The sequence below is a fragment of the Pseudophryne corroboree genome, chromosome 5 (genome assembly GCF_028390025.1).
Source record: "Pseudophryne corroboree isolate aPseCor3 chromosome 5, aPseCor3.hap2, whole genome shotgun sequence".
In the NCBI taxonomy this organism is placed as follows: domain Eukaryota; kingdom Metazoa; phylum Chordata; class Amphibia; order Anura; family Myobatrachidae; genus Pseudophryne; species Pseudophryne corroboree.
Window position 1 is genome coordinate 338,598,551 of NC_086448.1, and position 15,060 is coordinate 338,613,610.

Consider the following 15,060-nt stretch of genomic DNA (forward strand, 5'->3'; position numbering starts at 1 on the left):
AATTATGGACGGGCTGCCGAGTGCCGACACAGAGGTAGCCACAGCCGTGAACTACCGCACTGTACTGTGTCTGCTGCTAATATATAGACTGGTTGATAAAGAGATAGTATACTCGTAACTAGTATGTATGTATAAAGAAAGAAAAAAAAACCACTTTTAGGTGGTATATACAATTATGGACGGGCTGCCGAGTGCCGACACAGAGGTAGCCACAGCCGTGAACTACCGCACTGTACTGTGTCTGCTGCTAATATATAGACTGGTTGATAAAGAGATAGTATACTCGTAACTAGTATGTATGTATAAAGAAAGAAAAAAAAACCACGGTTAGGTGGTATATACAATTATGGACGGGCTGCCGAGTGCCGACACAGAGGTAGCCACAGCCGTGAACTACCGCACTGTACTGTGTCTGCTGCTAATATAGACTGGTTGATAAAGAGATAGTATACTACTAATATTATATATACTGGTGGTCAGGTCACTGGTCACTAGTCACACTGGCAGTGGCACTCCTGCAGCAAAAGTGTGCACTGTTTAATTTTAATATAATATTATGTACTCCTGGCTCCTGCTATAACCTATAACTGGCACTGCAGTAGTGCTCCCCAGTCTCCCCCACAATTATAAGCTGTGTGAGCTGAGCAGTCAGACAGATATATAATATATATAGATGATGCAGCACACTGGCCTGAGCCTGAGCAGTGCACACAGATATGGTATGTGACTGACTGAGTCACTGTGTGTATCGCTTTTTTCAGGCAGAGAACGGATATATTAAATAAACTGCACTGTGTGTCTGGTGGTCACTCACTATATAATATATTATGTACTCCTGGCTCCTGCTATAACCTATAACTGGCACTGCAGTAGTGCTCCCCAGTCTCCCCCACAATTATAAGCTGTGTGAGCTGAGCAGTCAGACAGATATATATAATATTATTTATATATAGATAATAGATGATGCAGCACACTGGCCTGAGCCTGAGCAGTGCACACAGATATGGTATGTGACTGAGTCACTGTGTGCTGTGTATCGCTTTTTTCAGGCAGAGAACGGATTATAAATAAAACTGGTGGTCACTGGTCACTATCAGCAAAACTCTGCACTGTACTGAGTACTCCTAATGCTCCCCAAAATTAGTAAATCAAGTGTCTCTCTAATCTATTCTAAACGGAGAGGACGCCAGCCACGTCCTCTCCCTATCAATCTCAATGCACGTGTGAAAATGGCGGCGACGCGCGGCTCCTTATATAGAATCCGAGTCTCGCGATAGAATCCGAGCCTCGCGAGAATCCGACAGCGTCATGATGACCGGGTTAACCGAGCAAGGCGGGAAGATCCGAGTCGCTCGGACCCGTGAAAAAAAACATGAAGTTCTGGCGGGTTCGGATTCAGAGAAACCGAACCCGCTCATCTCTAGTTTTAATACGCCCGTATGTAAAATTTCACGATCTTCACTTGTAAACTGTGGATTTGTTTAGAAAGACAGAAGAACAAATTTTCATTTTTATATATTATATATATAGATATAAATATATATGTAATTATTGTACTAATACTAACAAGTGTTTATTGAAAATGTATTGCTTAGGCTTTATTGATTTCATTGTGGAGCCTACGTTTACGGTGTTGACAGACATGACAGAGAAGATTGTAATTCCACTTATCGATGAGGCCTCACGGTCTGGGCTCACAGGTTTTAGGCGATCTAGGTATGTGTTTTGTTACTTTCTACCATGATGAAAAGTTTATTGCAAATACAGAATTCTAGAAGATTGTTCTATCTTTCTATGTGTATTACAGGTAGCAGCTACCGTATGTTAAATAGGGGTGGTCTTCAGTATGCCGGCTGTCGGGATCCCGGCGCACAGTATACCGGCGCCGGAATCCCGACAGCCGGCATACCGACACTTATTCTCCCTCGTGGGGGTCCAGAATAAAATAGCGTGGCGAGCGCAGCGAGCCCGCAAGGGGCTCATTTGCACTCGCCACACTGTCGGTAAGCCGGCGGTCGGGCTCCCGACGCCGGTATGCTCGTCGCCGGGAGCCCGACCGCCGGCATACCATACCACACCCCTTAAATAGAACAGTTTGTTTGAGACAAGCAAAACAGTGACATTAGACAATGCACGGTTCCTCCAGCTCATATATTGTCTCAAATTAACTGTATCTGAAATCAGCTAGTAGATAGGCAACAGTAGTATGCATTAAAGGGACACCTTTTCCCCTCACTTAAAGAGACAGATGTACTAAGCCTTGGAGTGTGATAAAGAGGAGTTATACTACGAACCACTCAGCTCCTGTCATATTTTAACCACAATACAAATTGGTAGAGAATATCACCCTTTAGGCGCTAGAGCTGCTGAACTATATTAGCCACTAAGAAGCTTCACCTTGCTTCACCAAAATAGTAATAGAAAACAGAGTATGCGGGTAAATTTAAGTTACAAGCGCTAAATATGTGAAAAACTTCCATTCCAAGTACTGATAGTGACGTCCTTAGAGATTCTCAATCTTCACTTCACAGAATCTTAGCGTTCATTCATATGCTCAGTACAGAATGAAATGAAAACAAAAGAACACATCATGGTGTAGTACAGTATATCTAAACAAACAAGTCCCCAAATGTTGTCTTTCTTTATAACTGCCAGGGGTTGATAGAAGATTATTCTATGTGTTTGTGGTGGCGTACCGAACTCACTCGTTATTTATATATAAAATATCCACATATAAAAACAACAAATTCAAGGGTCAGTACTGTATACCAGGGCAGAAAAATCACTAAATGTCAACCAGGTATAAACAAGGTGTCGGGCATCCGAACTGCCCACTCACCAGTCACCTTGGTTAGTATGAAGTGGATTGATTCAGTCAAGGTGGTACGTATGCAGTCCAAATGTTCCCCTCTATTGTTTACCAAGGCATTTTAGTCCTGCTGGACCTTCCTTAAGGCATGTGGAGGGGAGCATCTGGAGTGATATTTATATCCCTGTACAAATGATACAGGAAGTGATTTCACATATGCTGATCAAAGTCAGATTTAGTATATGGTTTCCAATACAGGCTTTATCTATATTTCTCTTACGTCCTAGAGGATGCTGGGGACTCCAAACGCATACCTCCCAACTGTCCCGATTTACGCGGGACAGTCCCGTTTTTTGGGGACTGTCCCGCTGTCCCACCCGCGGGCCGCAGTGTCCCGCGGTGGGGGGGGGCAGTTGGGAGTCTCTGTCTCTCGCTGCCCTGCTTAGCAGAGCAGCGGTGAATAGACACTGTGCGCATGCGCACAGCGTCTATTCACTGGAGTCCGAGGAAGAGGGGGCATGCCAGTGGCTCACAGAGCGCTGGGCATGCCCCCTTAGTGACAAAAACGGGGCGTGGCTCACGAGCGCGGATATTCACACGAAGCCACGCCCCTTTTTCTTAGACCACGCCCCTTTTTCAGGAGCGTGTGTCCCGCTTGGTCCAAGTTCAAAGTTGGGAGGTATGCAAACGTACCATGGGGTATAGACGGGATCCGCAGGAGACATGGGCACACTATAAGACTTTGAATGGGTGTGAACTGGCTCCTCCCTCTATGCCCCTCCTCCAGACCTCAGTTCGATTCTGTGGCCAGAGAGACTGGACACACACTAGGGGAGCTCTCCTGATTTTCTCTGAAAAGACTTTAAGTTAGGTTTTTTATTTTCAGGGAGACCTGCTGGCTACAGGCTCCCTGCTTCGTGGGACTGAGGGGAGAGAAGTCAGACCTACTTCTTCTGAGTTAAGGGCTCTGCTTTCTAGGCTACTGGACACCATTACCTCTAGAGGGTTCGATCACTTGGTGCGCCTAGCTGCTTGTTTCCGGAGCTGCACCGTCAACCCCCTCACATAAGCCAGAAGAAAGAAGCTGGGGGAGTATACAGAAGATCAGAAGACTTCAGTGACGGCAGAAGACTTCAGTAACGAGGTACCGCGCAGCCATGCTCCCACACACACTTCCAACGTCACTTGCAGGGTGCAGGGCGCAGGGGGGGCGCCCTGGGCAGCATGTTACTGAAGGTTAACTGGCAAAAGCATATATATTATAAGTGCCTAGGCACTAAATTATAACCCCCGCCAGTATAAATATCAAGATTTTGAGCGGGACTATAGCGCGCCAGTAAGGGGGCGTGGCTTAGCCCTCACAGCTTACAGGCGGCAGAGAACGCTGGCCCAGACCTCCACTCTCCTGAACAAGTAACAGGGCCAAAGCGGGGGGGGGGGGGGGGGGATGGGGGTGTGCACAGGAATTTGGTGCTATTAACCCTGTTTATGAGCAGCGCAGACATCTGAGATTTGATTTTAGTACTGAAATAGGTGCTGGGGTGTGAGCTGGTAAACTCCCTCTGTGTTTCTCTAACAGGCTTCCCTGTGGGTCTGTCCCCTGTAGCCAGTGTGTCTGTGCGTGTCGGTACGTGTGTGTCGACATGTCTGAGGCTGAGTGCTCCTCCCCGGAGGAAGTTTCTGGGGGTGCGGATAAGGAGTTGGGAGTGACTCTGTCGGCACCGCCGACTGCTGATTGGGTGAATGTGCTGAGTACATTGAATGCAAATGTGGCGTTGTTGACTAAAAGACTAGACAAATCCGATTCCCAGACACAAACGTGGAGAAAAGTCACAAAAGCGTTCATTTACCCAGATGGTGGATACGGATACCGACACGGACTCTGATTCCAGTGTCGACTATAGTGAGGCCAGTTTACATCCAAAATTGGTTAGGAGTATTCAGTACATGATTGTGGCTATTAAAGATGTTTTACATATTTCTGAAGGGCCTGCTGTTCCAGATACAAGGGTTTGTTTGTATAAGGGAAAAAAACCTGAGGTGACGTTTCCCTCCTCTCATGAACTGAACGCTCTTTGTGAAAAAGCTTGGGAATCTCCCGATAAAAGGTGGCAGATTCCCAAGAGAATTCTAATGGCTTATCCTTTCCCCTCTGACTGTCACAACTGAGGGCCTGAGCTGACGGGAGGCAGCCTCAGTTGTAGGGGCTGAGATGTAACGGAACCTGGGAGGTTGTATCAGACCCCTAGACATGTAAGTAACATGTAGAATAACTGCCCGAAGGCGTGACCACGACAACCAGGATAAAAGTCAATGATGTTTATTATGACAAACTCCGTAACACAGCAGCAGTAAAGGAAACATAAAAGTCAACAGAGGATAAATACAATTCCTGGGTACTACAGGGTGGCAAGGGCCACAGGCACTGGTAGAGTGAGACAGTTCTAATAATCTTCTAGTTGGAAAGTCCTTACCAGGCCTGACTGTAGCAATGGAGAGAACCCAGGATCGTACCAGCTGGTGTTCCAGGAAAGGCTGGGTTGCTGAAGATAAAACGGCTGCTGTGGATACTGGCTGGAACCAGACTGTTGTTGGTACGGAGTGGATACTGGCTGGAACCAGTTAAATAATAAACGAACTTGAGAGCGATGAAATAATAATGAAGTTTGGAGTTTGAGAGCGGTGAAATAATAATACTGGTGGAGAGTGGTAAACTGCAGAAAGGACACCGGCCCTTTAAGAGAAGCTGTACACTGCTGGAAGCTGGGCTGGAAGCAGGTGATTGATGAAGTTTGGAGTTTGAGAGCGGTGAAATAATAATACCGGTGGAGAGTGGTAAACTGCAGAAAGGACACCGGCCCTTTAAGAGAAGCTGTACACTGCTGGAAGCTGGGCTGGAAGCAGGTGATTGTTGTAACTGGAAACAGGTGAGTCCAGAATGGATCGGAGAGTCAGGCTACACCGCAGATGGAATGCTGGTGCGGGTCTCTATAGCAGAAGTCTGGAGACAGGAGCTGGAACCTGGAAGACAACCACAGGAGAGAGACAAACTGGAACTAGGTTAGACAACCAAAGCACTGACGCCTTCCTTGCTCAGGCACAGCTTACTTATACCTGCAGCAAGGAAGGGGTTGGCTAGGCAATTATGCAAATCAACAATACAGACAGCAGATTGGTGGAAATGCTCAGATGACAAAATCCAAGATGGCTGCGCCCATGCAGACACTTGGAGGGAAGTTTGGTTTGTAATCCATGTGAGAATTGAAACAGTAATGGCGACGCCGGCCACAGGAGACAGGAGACGCCAGACTGACAAGCGCACATTTAACCACGCGGGCACAGCGGAGGCCGCGGCTGATGAAATCACCACTCTGACATTCTGCATGTGGAAACTCAGGAACAGCGGGATCCGGCCTTAGGAGGCATCTGAAGGGTAAGTAATGGCGTCCAGATACCCGGATCGTGACAGCACCCCCCCCTTTAGGAGTGGCCCCAGGACACTTCTTAGGCTTTAAAGGAAACTTTGCGTGGAAATTTCGGACCAAGGCAGGAGCATGGACGTCTGAGGCATTGGTCCAAGAGCGTTCTTCAGGACCATAGCCCTTCCAGTCAATGAGGTATTGTAACTGACCGTAACGGAAACGTGAGTCCAAAATCTTGGCCACCTCGTACTCGACTCCCCGTTGAGTCTGAACTTTGGGAGCTGGAGGAAGTGCGGAATGAAACCGATTCAGGATCAGCGGTTTCAACAAAGAAACATGAAATGTCCTGGGTATTTTCAAGAAGGATGGTAACTGTAACCTGTAGGCAACAGGATTGATGACTTGTTCAATCTTGAAGGGTCCGATGTAGCGAGGTGCAAATTTCATGCTGGGAACTCTCAACCTCAAATTCTTCGTGGACAGCCACACACGATCACCCACCTTGAGAGCAGGAACCGCTCTACGCTTTCTATCGGCAAACTTCTTATACCTGAATGAGGCTTTAAGCAGGGCTTCGCGGACGTTCCTCCAGTTATTTGAAAACTGACGCAAGGTGACATCCACTGCTGGAACAGAAGTTGCGGGAAGCGGTTGGAATTCTGTGACTTTAGGGTGGAATCCATAATTAATGAAGAATGGTGTAGAAGAAGATGAGGAATGATATTGATTGTTGTGGCTGAACTCGGCCCAAGGAAGGAGTTGAACCCAGTCATCTTGAGAGGAAGACACATATATACGGAGGATTCACCCTCTCGGTTTGACCATTGGTCTGAGGATGGTAAGCCGTGGAAAACTTTAACTTGACTTGGAGGGCTTGACACAAACTTCGCCAAAATTTGGCTACAAATTGTACTCCACGATCCGAGATGATCTCTTCAGGAAGACCGTGAAGTCGGAAGATCTCTTGTATAAACACTTGAGCCAACTTGGAAGCTGACGGAAGACCGGTGAGAGGGATGAAATGTGCCATCTTGGTGAACCAGTCAACTACCACCCAGATGGTATTAAACTTGTTGCAGATAGGTAGATCGGAAACAAAGTCCATCGACAAATGGGTCCAAGGTCGACGGAGAACAGATAATGGAACCAGTTGCCCCGCAGGCGACTGGCGGGAGACTTTGTGTTGGGCACACTTTGGGCAGGAGGCAATAAATTCCATAACGTCCTTCTTCAGAGTTGGCCACCAGTAGGACCTAGAAATATATTCAAGGGTTTTCTGAATGCCTGTATGTCCAGCAAAACGGGAAGCATGGGCCCAATGCATGAGCTTCTTCCTTAGAACTGGCTTAACAAAACTTTTCCCTGGTGGAGGCGTAGAGTCCATCCCTACCGTGGAGAATGCCAACGGATTAATAATAGGATGCTTGTCTGCAGACTCGGACTCATTTTCTTGCTCCCATGAGCGGGAAAGGGCATCGGCCTTACGATTCTGAGAACCCGGACAGAACTGGAGTTTACAGTCAAACCTAGAGAAGAAAAGTGCCCATCTGGCCTGACGAGGATTCAGACATTGTGCGCCTTTGAGATATAAAAGATTTTTGTGGTCGGTAAGTATGGTGATTGAGTGGGAAGCTCCCTCCAACAGGTATCTCCACTCCTCCAGAGCGAGCTTGATGGCTAGCAACTCCTAATCGCCAATGGCATAGTTGCGCTCAGCTGGGGAGAACTTCCGGGAGAAGAAACTGCAAGGATGTAGATGTCCATCTTTGGCCCTCTGGGATAACACTGCTCCTACTCCAACGGAGGAGGCATCTACCTCTAAGATAAACGGAGAGTCGGTGTCGGGCTGTTTCAGAACTGGTGCAGAGATGAACCGTTGCTTCAGAAGGTGAAAGGCCTGTGTAGCTTCCTCGGACCACTTGGACGGATTAGCACCTTTCTTGGTTAATGCAGTGATAGGCGCCACAATGGTGGAAAAGTCTCGTATAAATTTTCTATAATAATTGGCGAACCCTAAGAACCTCTGGACCCCTTTGAGGCTTAAGGGTATAGGCCAATTCTGGATTGCTTGGAGTTTCTCAGGATCCATCTCTAGTCCGGAACCGGACACAATGTAACCTAGAAACGGAATGGTTTTAACTTCAAACACACACTTCTCCAATTTACAATAGAGGTGATTGACACGGAGACGGGAAAGAACCTCTTTTACCCAGAAACGATGATCTTCGAGATTATTAGCAAAGATGAGGATGTCGTCTAGATAAACCACGACATGGCGGTACAAGATGTCCCTGAAAATCTCATTCACGAAGTGCTGGAAGACTGCTGGAGCGTTGCTCAATCCGAAGGGCATGACGAGGTACTCATAATGTCCGTCACGGGTGTTAAAGGCGGTCTTCCACTCGTCACCCTCACGGATTCGGATGAGATTGTAGGCACCCCTCAAGTCCAGCTTTGTGAAAATAGTTGCACCACTAACTCTATCAAAGAGCTCGGTAATCAGGGGTAAAGGGTATCGGTTCTTGACGGTAATGTCGTTCAGACCTCTGTAGTCGATGCACGGACGCAGACCACCGTCTTTCTTCTTAACGAAGAAGAAGCCTGCGCCGGCTGGAGAAGAAGATGGTCGGATGAAACCCTTCGCCAGGTTCTCTTTGATGTACTCTTCCATGGAGTGTGTCTCAGGCAGAGACAACGGATAAGTTCGGCCTCGCGGTGGAACCTTCCCTGGAATGAGGTCGATTGGGCAGTCCCATTCTCTATGAGGAGGAAGGATATCAGCAGAGGCTTTACTGAACACGTCCGTGAAGTCTTGATATGGAGGAGGCGGAACATCAGATGACCTGGGGAAGGAAGAACAAACAGGAAGAACTTTGGCTAAACAAGTCTCAGCACAGGAGGGACCCCATGCCAGTATTTGCGTAGTCGTCCAGTCAATTGATGGGTTGTGGAGACGGAGCCATGGAAGGCCTAAAACCACTGGATGTGTGGCTCTTGGAATCACTAAAAAAGAAATATACTCAGAATGAAGAACTCCCACTCTCAGACGAACTGGAAGAGTCCTTAAGGAAATGACTGCGTCAAAAATCTTGCTGCCATCCACGGCAGTCAAAGAGATGGACGAGGACAGTCTCTCGGTGGGTAGGGACCACCGTTTAACATAAGCTTCGGTTATGAAATTCCCAGCTGCTCCGGAATCAAGGAGGGCAATGACGTTCCTATACCGTTGAGCAATTTGGAGCGACACTGGGAGGTTACAGTCATGAGGAGATGGAGAGGAGATCATTACTCCTAGCCGGCCCTCTCCTTGGCGAGCTAGGATCTGGAGTTTCCCGGACGTTTGGGACAGGCATTGATAGTGTGCGACGGAGCTGCACAGTAGAGACAGAGAGACTCAGAGAGACGTCTTCGGCGCTCAGCGGGAGATAGACGGGAACGACTAATTTGCATAGGCTCATCCTTGGATGGAGATGGTTGACGAGGAGGAGGAGCAGAAGATTTAGGAGTAGATGATCTTCCTCGCTCAGTTGCTCTCTCTCTGAAACGTAGATCAACCTTCGTGCAAAGAGAAATTAGCTCATCCAACTTAGAGGGCAAGTCTCTGGTAGCTAACTCATCCTTGATGCGTTCTGATAAGCCATGCCAGAATGCAGCATACAGGGCCTCGTCGTTCCATGCCAGTTCGGATGCCAGGATTTTAAACTGTATAAGATACTGTCCCACAGTACGTGTTCCCTGGCGTAAACGGAGAATCTCAGATGAAGCAGATGTTATCCGGCCTGGCTCGTCGAAGATGCGCCTGAATGTAGCTACAAAGTCAGTATAGGAGGATAGCAGGGGATCAGACTTCTCCCATAAAGGTGATGCCCAGTCAAGGGCTGAGCCACTGAGAAGGGAGATGATATAGGCAATTTTGGTACGGTCACTGAAGAAATTGCCAGGTAGAAGCTCAAAGTGGATTTCACATTGATTGAGAAATCCCCTGCAGAACCTTGGAGATCCATCAAATTTTGCTGGCGTTGGAAGATGAAGATGTGGACTGGAAATGGGTAAGGTGGGTGGGGTTACAGCTGGTGTCACTGTAGTGGACGCACCGGACGTGCCAGGTCCACGGAGGGTCGTTTGAATCCCATCTAGCCGTGTAGAGAGATCCTGGAGACAGCGGATGATGTGGCCCTGTGCAGCCTCCTGATGTTCAAGTCGGGCTGCCAGTTCTTGCATTGGCCTGGCCGCTTGATCCTGGTCTCCGGCTGGATTCATTAGGTCAGTGCTTACTGTCACAACTGAGGGCCTGAGCTGACGGGAGGCAGCCTCAGTTGTAGGGGCTGAGATGTAACGGAACCTGGGAGGTTGTATCAGACCCCTAGACATGTAAGTAACATGTAGAATAACTGCCCGAAGGCGTGACCACGACAACCAGGATAAAAGTCAATGATGTTTATTATGACAAACTCCGTAACACAGCAGCAGTAAAGGAAACATAAAAGTCAACAGAGGATAAATACAATTCCTGGGTACTACAGGGTGGCAAGGGCCACAGGCACTGGTAGAGTGAGACAGTTCTAATAATCTTCTAGTTGGAAAGTCCTTACCAGGCCTGACTGTAGCAATGGAGAGAACCCAGGATCGTACCAGCTGGTGTTCCAGGAAAGGCTGGGTTGCTGAAGATAAAACGGCTGCTGTGGATACTGGCTGGAACCAGACTGTTGTTGGTACGGAGTGGATACTGGCTGGAACCAGTTAAATAATAAACGAACTTGAGAGCGATGAAATAATAATGAAGTTTGGAGTTTGAGAGCGGTGAAATAATAATACCGGTGGAGAGTGGTAAACTGCAGAAAGGACACCGGCCCTTTAAGAGAAGCTGTACACTGCTGGAAGCTGGGCTGGAAGCAGGTGATTGATGAAGTTTGGAGTTTGAGAGCGGTGAAATAATAATGCCGGTGGAGAGTGGTAAACTGCAGAAAGGACACCGGCCCTTTAAGAGAAGCTGTACACTGCTGGAAGCAGGTGATTGTTGTAACTGGAAACAGGTGAGTCCAGAATGGATCGGAGAGTCAGGCTACACCGCAGATGGAATGCTGGTGCGGGTCTCTATAGCAGAAGTCTGGAGACAGGAGCTGGAACCTGGAAGACAACCACAGGAGAGAGACAAACTGGAACTAGGTTAGACAACCAAAGCACTGACGCCTTCCTTGCTCAGGCACAGCTTACTTATACCTGCAGCAAGGAAGGGGTTGGCTAGGCAATTATGCAAATCAACAATACAGACAGCAGATTGGTGGAAATGCTCAGATGACAAAATCCAAGATGGCTGCGCCCATGCAGACACTTGGAGGGAAGTTTGGTTTGTAATCCATGTGAGAATTGAAACAGTAATGGCGACGCCGGCCACAGGAGACAGGAGACGCCAGACTGACAAGCGCACATTTAACCACGCGGGCACAGCGGAGGCCGCGGCTGATGAAATCACCACTCTGACATTCTGCATGTGGAAACTCAGGAACAGCGGGATCCGGTCCTGGAACGCTGAGCCAGCCTTAGGAGGCATCTGAAGGGTAAGTAATGGCGTCCAGATACCCGGATCGTGACACTGACGATAGGGAAAAGTGGGAGTCACCTCCCAATGTGGACAAGGCTCTATCACGGCTGTCCAAGAAGGTGGCGCTTCCGTCTCCCGACACTGCTGCCCTTAAGGACCCTGCGGATCGTAAGCAGGAAACGACCTTAAAGTCCATTTATGTCACTACGGGTGCACTGCTCAGACCTGCCATGGCGTCGGCATGGCTGAATAGTGCTATTGGTAAGTGGGCTGATAATTTGGCATCTGACATGGATACCCTAGATAGGGAGAACATTCTTTTGACTCTCGGTTATATCAGGGACGCTGCGGCTTACCTAAAGGATGCGGCCAGGGATATTGGCCTCTTGGGCTCAAGGGCCAATGCCATGGCAGTCTCAGCCAGAAGAGCGCTGTGGATTCATCAATGGAATGCTGATGCCGACTCTAAGAAAGATATGGAAGCACTCCCATATAAAGGTAGTGTCTTGTTTTGGTGACGGCCTCGCTGACCTGGTGTCTACGGCTACAGCGGGTAAGTCATCCTTTCTTCCTTATGTTCCGGCACAACAGAAAAAGGCACCCCATTATCAGATGCAGTCCTTTCGGCTTTATAAATACAAAAAAGGACGAGAGTCCTCCTTCCTTGCCTCGAAAGGTAGAGGAAGGGGAAAACGATCGCCTGCTGTGTCAGGCTCCCAGGACCAGAAGTCCTCCCCGGCTTCTGCCAAGTCCACCGCATGGTGCTGGGACTCCCCTACGGGAGTCCGTACCGGTGGGGGCACATCTCCAACTCTTCAGTCAGGTCTGGTTTCACTCGGGCCTGGATCCTTGGGTGTTAGACATAGTGTCCCAAGGGTACAAAATGGAGTTTCAGGAAGTGCCCCCCCCCCCCACCGATTTTTCAAATCAGCCTTGCCAGTTTCTATCCCAGAAAGGGTAGTAGTGAGGGCTGCGATACAAAAGCTGTGTCAACAGCGTGTCATTGTCACGGTACCCCTGTCTCAACGGGGAGAAGGGTTTTATTCGTGCCTCTTTGTCGTTCCAAAGCCGGATGGCTCGGTCAGACCGATCCTGAACCTAAAATCCCTCAATCTGTATTTGAAAACTTTGAATTCAAGATGGAATCTCTTGGAGCAGTGATCTCCAGTCTGGAAGGGGGGGATTCTATGGTGTCAGTCGACATAAAAGATGCCTACTTGCATGTCCCAATTTATCCTCCACATCAAGCTTTCCTGAGGTTTGCGGTGCAGAATTGTCATTACCAATTTCAGACGTTGCCGTTTGGTCTTTCCACGGCCCCGAGGGTCTACACCAAAGTAATGGCGGAAATGATGGTACTCCTACACAAGCAGGTTGTCACAATTATCCCGTACTTGGACGATCTCCTGATAAAGGCGAGATCAAAGGAACAGTTGCTAAGAAACGTGGCACTCTCCCTGACGATTCTGCAACAACATGGTTGGATTCTAAATTTGCCAAAATCACAGTTGATTCCGACAACTCGGCTGTCTTTCCTGGGCATGGTTCTGGACACGGATCTGCAGAGAGTATTTCTCCCAGCGGAAAAAACTCTGGAAATCCAGACCTTGGTCAAGGAGATTCTGAAACCGGCAAGGGTATTGATTCATCATTGCACTCGGGTGCTGGGCAAGATGGTGGCAGCTTACGAAGCCATTCCGTTTGGCAGGTTTCATACCCGGGTATTTTAGTGGGACCTGTTGGACAAGTGGTCCGGGTCTCACCTGCACATGCACCGGAAAATAAGTCTATCTTCCAGGACCAGAATATCTCTCCTGTGGTGGCTTCAAAGTTCTCACCTCCTGGAGTGACGCAGGTTCGGGATCCAGGATTGGGTCCTGCTGACCACGGATGCAAGTCTCCGAGGCTGGGGAGCAGTCACGCAAGGAAAAAATTTCCAGAGAAAATGGTCAAGCCAGGAAGCTTGTCTGCACATAAATGTTCTGGAATTGAGAGCTATTTACAACGGTCTTCTGCAAGCAGAACACTTTCTTCAAGGTCTACCTGTCCTGATTCAGTCAGACAACGTAACAGCGGTGTCGTACATAAACCGCCAGGGCGGAACAAAGAGCAGAGCGGCGATGGCGGAGGCCACAAAAGTTCTCCGCTGGGCGGAAAAGCACGTGAGCGCTCTGTCGGCGGTCTTCCTTCCGGGCGTGGACAACTGGGAAGCAGACTTCCTCAGCAGACACGATCTCCATCCAGGAGAGTGGGGTCTTCATCAAGAGGTTTTTGCAGAAGTGACAAGTCGTTGGGGAATTCCTCAAATAGACATGATGGCGTCTCGCCTCAACAAGAAGCTTCCGAGATATTGTTGCAGGTCAAGGGACCCTCAAGCCAGTGCAGTGCATGCCCTGGTAACTCCGTGGGGGTTTCAGTCGGTATATGTGTTCCCTCCACTTCCAATCATTCCAAAAGTGTTGAGGATCATAAGAAGAACAAGGGTTCAGGCGGTACTCATCGTTCCGGATTGGCCACGGAGGGCCTGGTTTCCAGATCTTCTGGAACTGATCATAGAAGATCCCTGGCCTCTTCCTCTCAGAGAGGATCTGTTACTGCAGGGGCCATGCGTCTTCCAGGACTTACCGCGGCTGCGTTTGACGGCGTGGAGGTTGAACGCAAAATTCTACCTGGAAAGGGTATTCCCGGGGAGGTCATCCCCACTCTCCTTAAAGCTACAAAGGAGGTCACGGCGAAGCATTATCAACGTATTTGGAGAAAGTATGTGTCTTGGTGTGAAACCAAGAAAGCTCCTACGGAGGAGTTTCAGCTGGGTCGTTTCCTCCATTTTTTGCAGGCAGGCGTGGATGCAGGCCTGAAATTAGGTTCCATTAAAGTGCAGATTTCGGCTTTATCTATTTTCTTTCAAAAAGAATTGGCCGCTCTTCCAGAGGTTCAGACTTTCATGAAGGGAGTGCTGCATATCCATCCTCCGTTTGTGCCACCCGTGGCACCGTGGGATCTTGACGTGGTGTTACAATTTCTTATGTCTCACTGGTTTGAACCTTTGCGAAAGGTTGAGTTGAAATTTCTCACTTGGAAAGTGGTCATGCTTTTGGCCTTGGCATCCGCCAGACGGGTGTCGGAATTGGCGGCTTTGTCTCACAAGAGCCCCTATTTGATTTTCCATGTAGATAGAGCGGAATTGAGGACTCGTCAGCAGTTTCTGCCGAAGGTGGTTTCTTCGTTTCACATAAATCAACCTATTGTGGTGCCTGTGGCTACGGATGCCGTGGCGGTGCCAAAGT

General features: G+C 48.6%; 1 protein-coding gene across 6 annotated transcripts in view; it reads left to right on the forward strand.

Moving 5' to 3' along the window:
* PDE1C (phosphodiesterase 1C) overlaps positions 1-15,060 on the forward strand; it is a 1,445,089-nt gene that overhangs the window by 1,283,968 nt on the left and 146,061 nt on the right. For all 6 annotated transcript variants that reach the window (XM_063922562.1, XM_063922563.1, XM_063922564.1 and 3 more), the window contains one exon: positions 1,596-1,716. In XM_063922562.1, the coding sequence (XP_063778632.1) occupies positions 1,596-1,716 (121 nt within the window). The remainder of the gene's footprint in view (positions 1-1,595; positions 1,717-15,060) is intronic.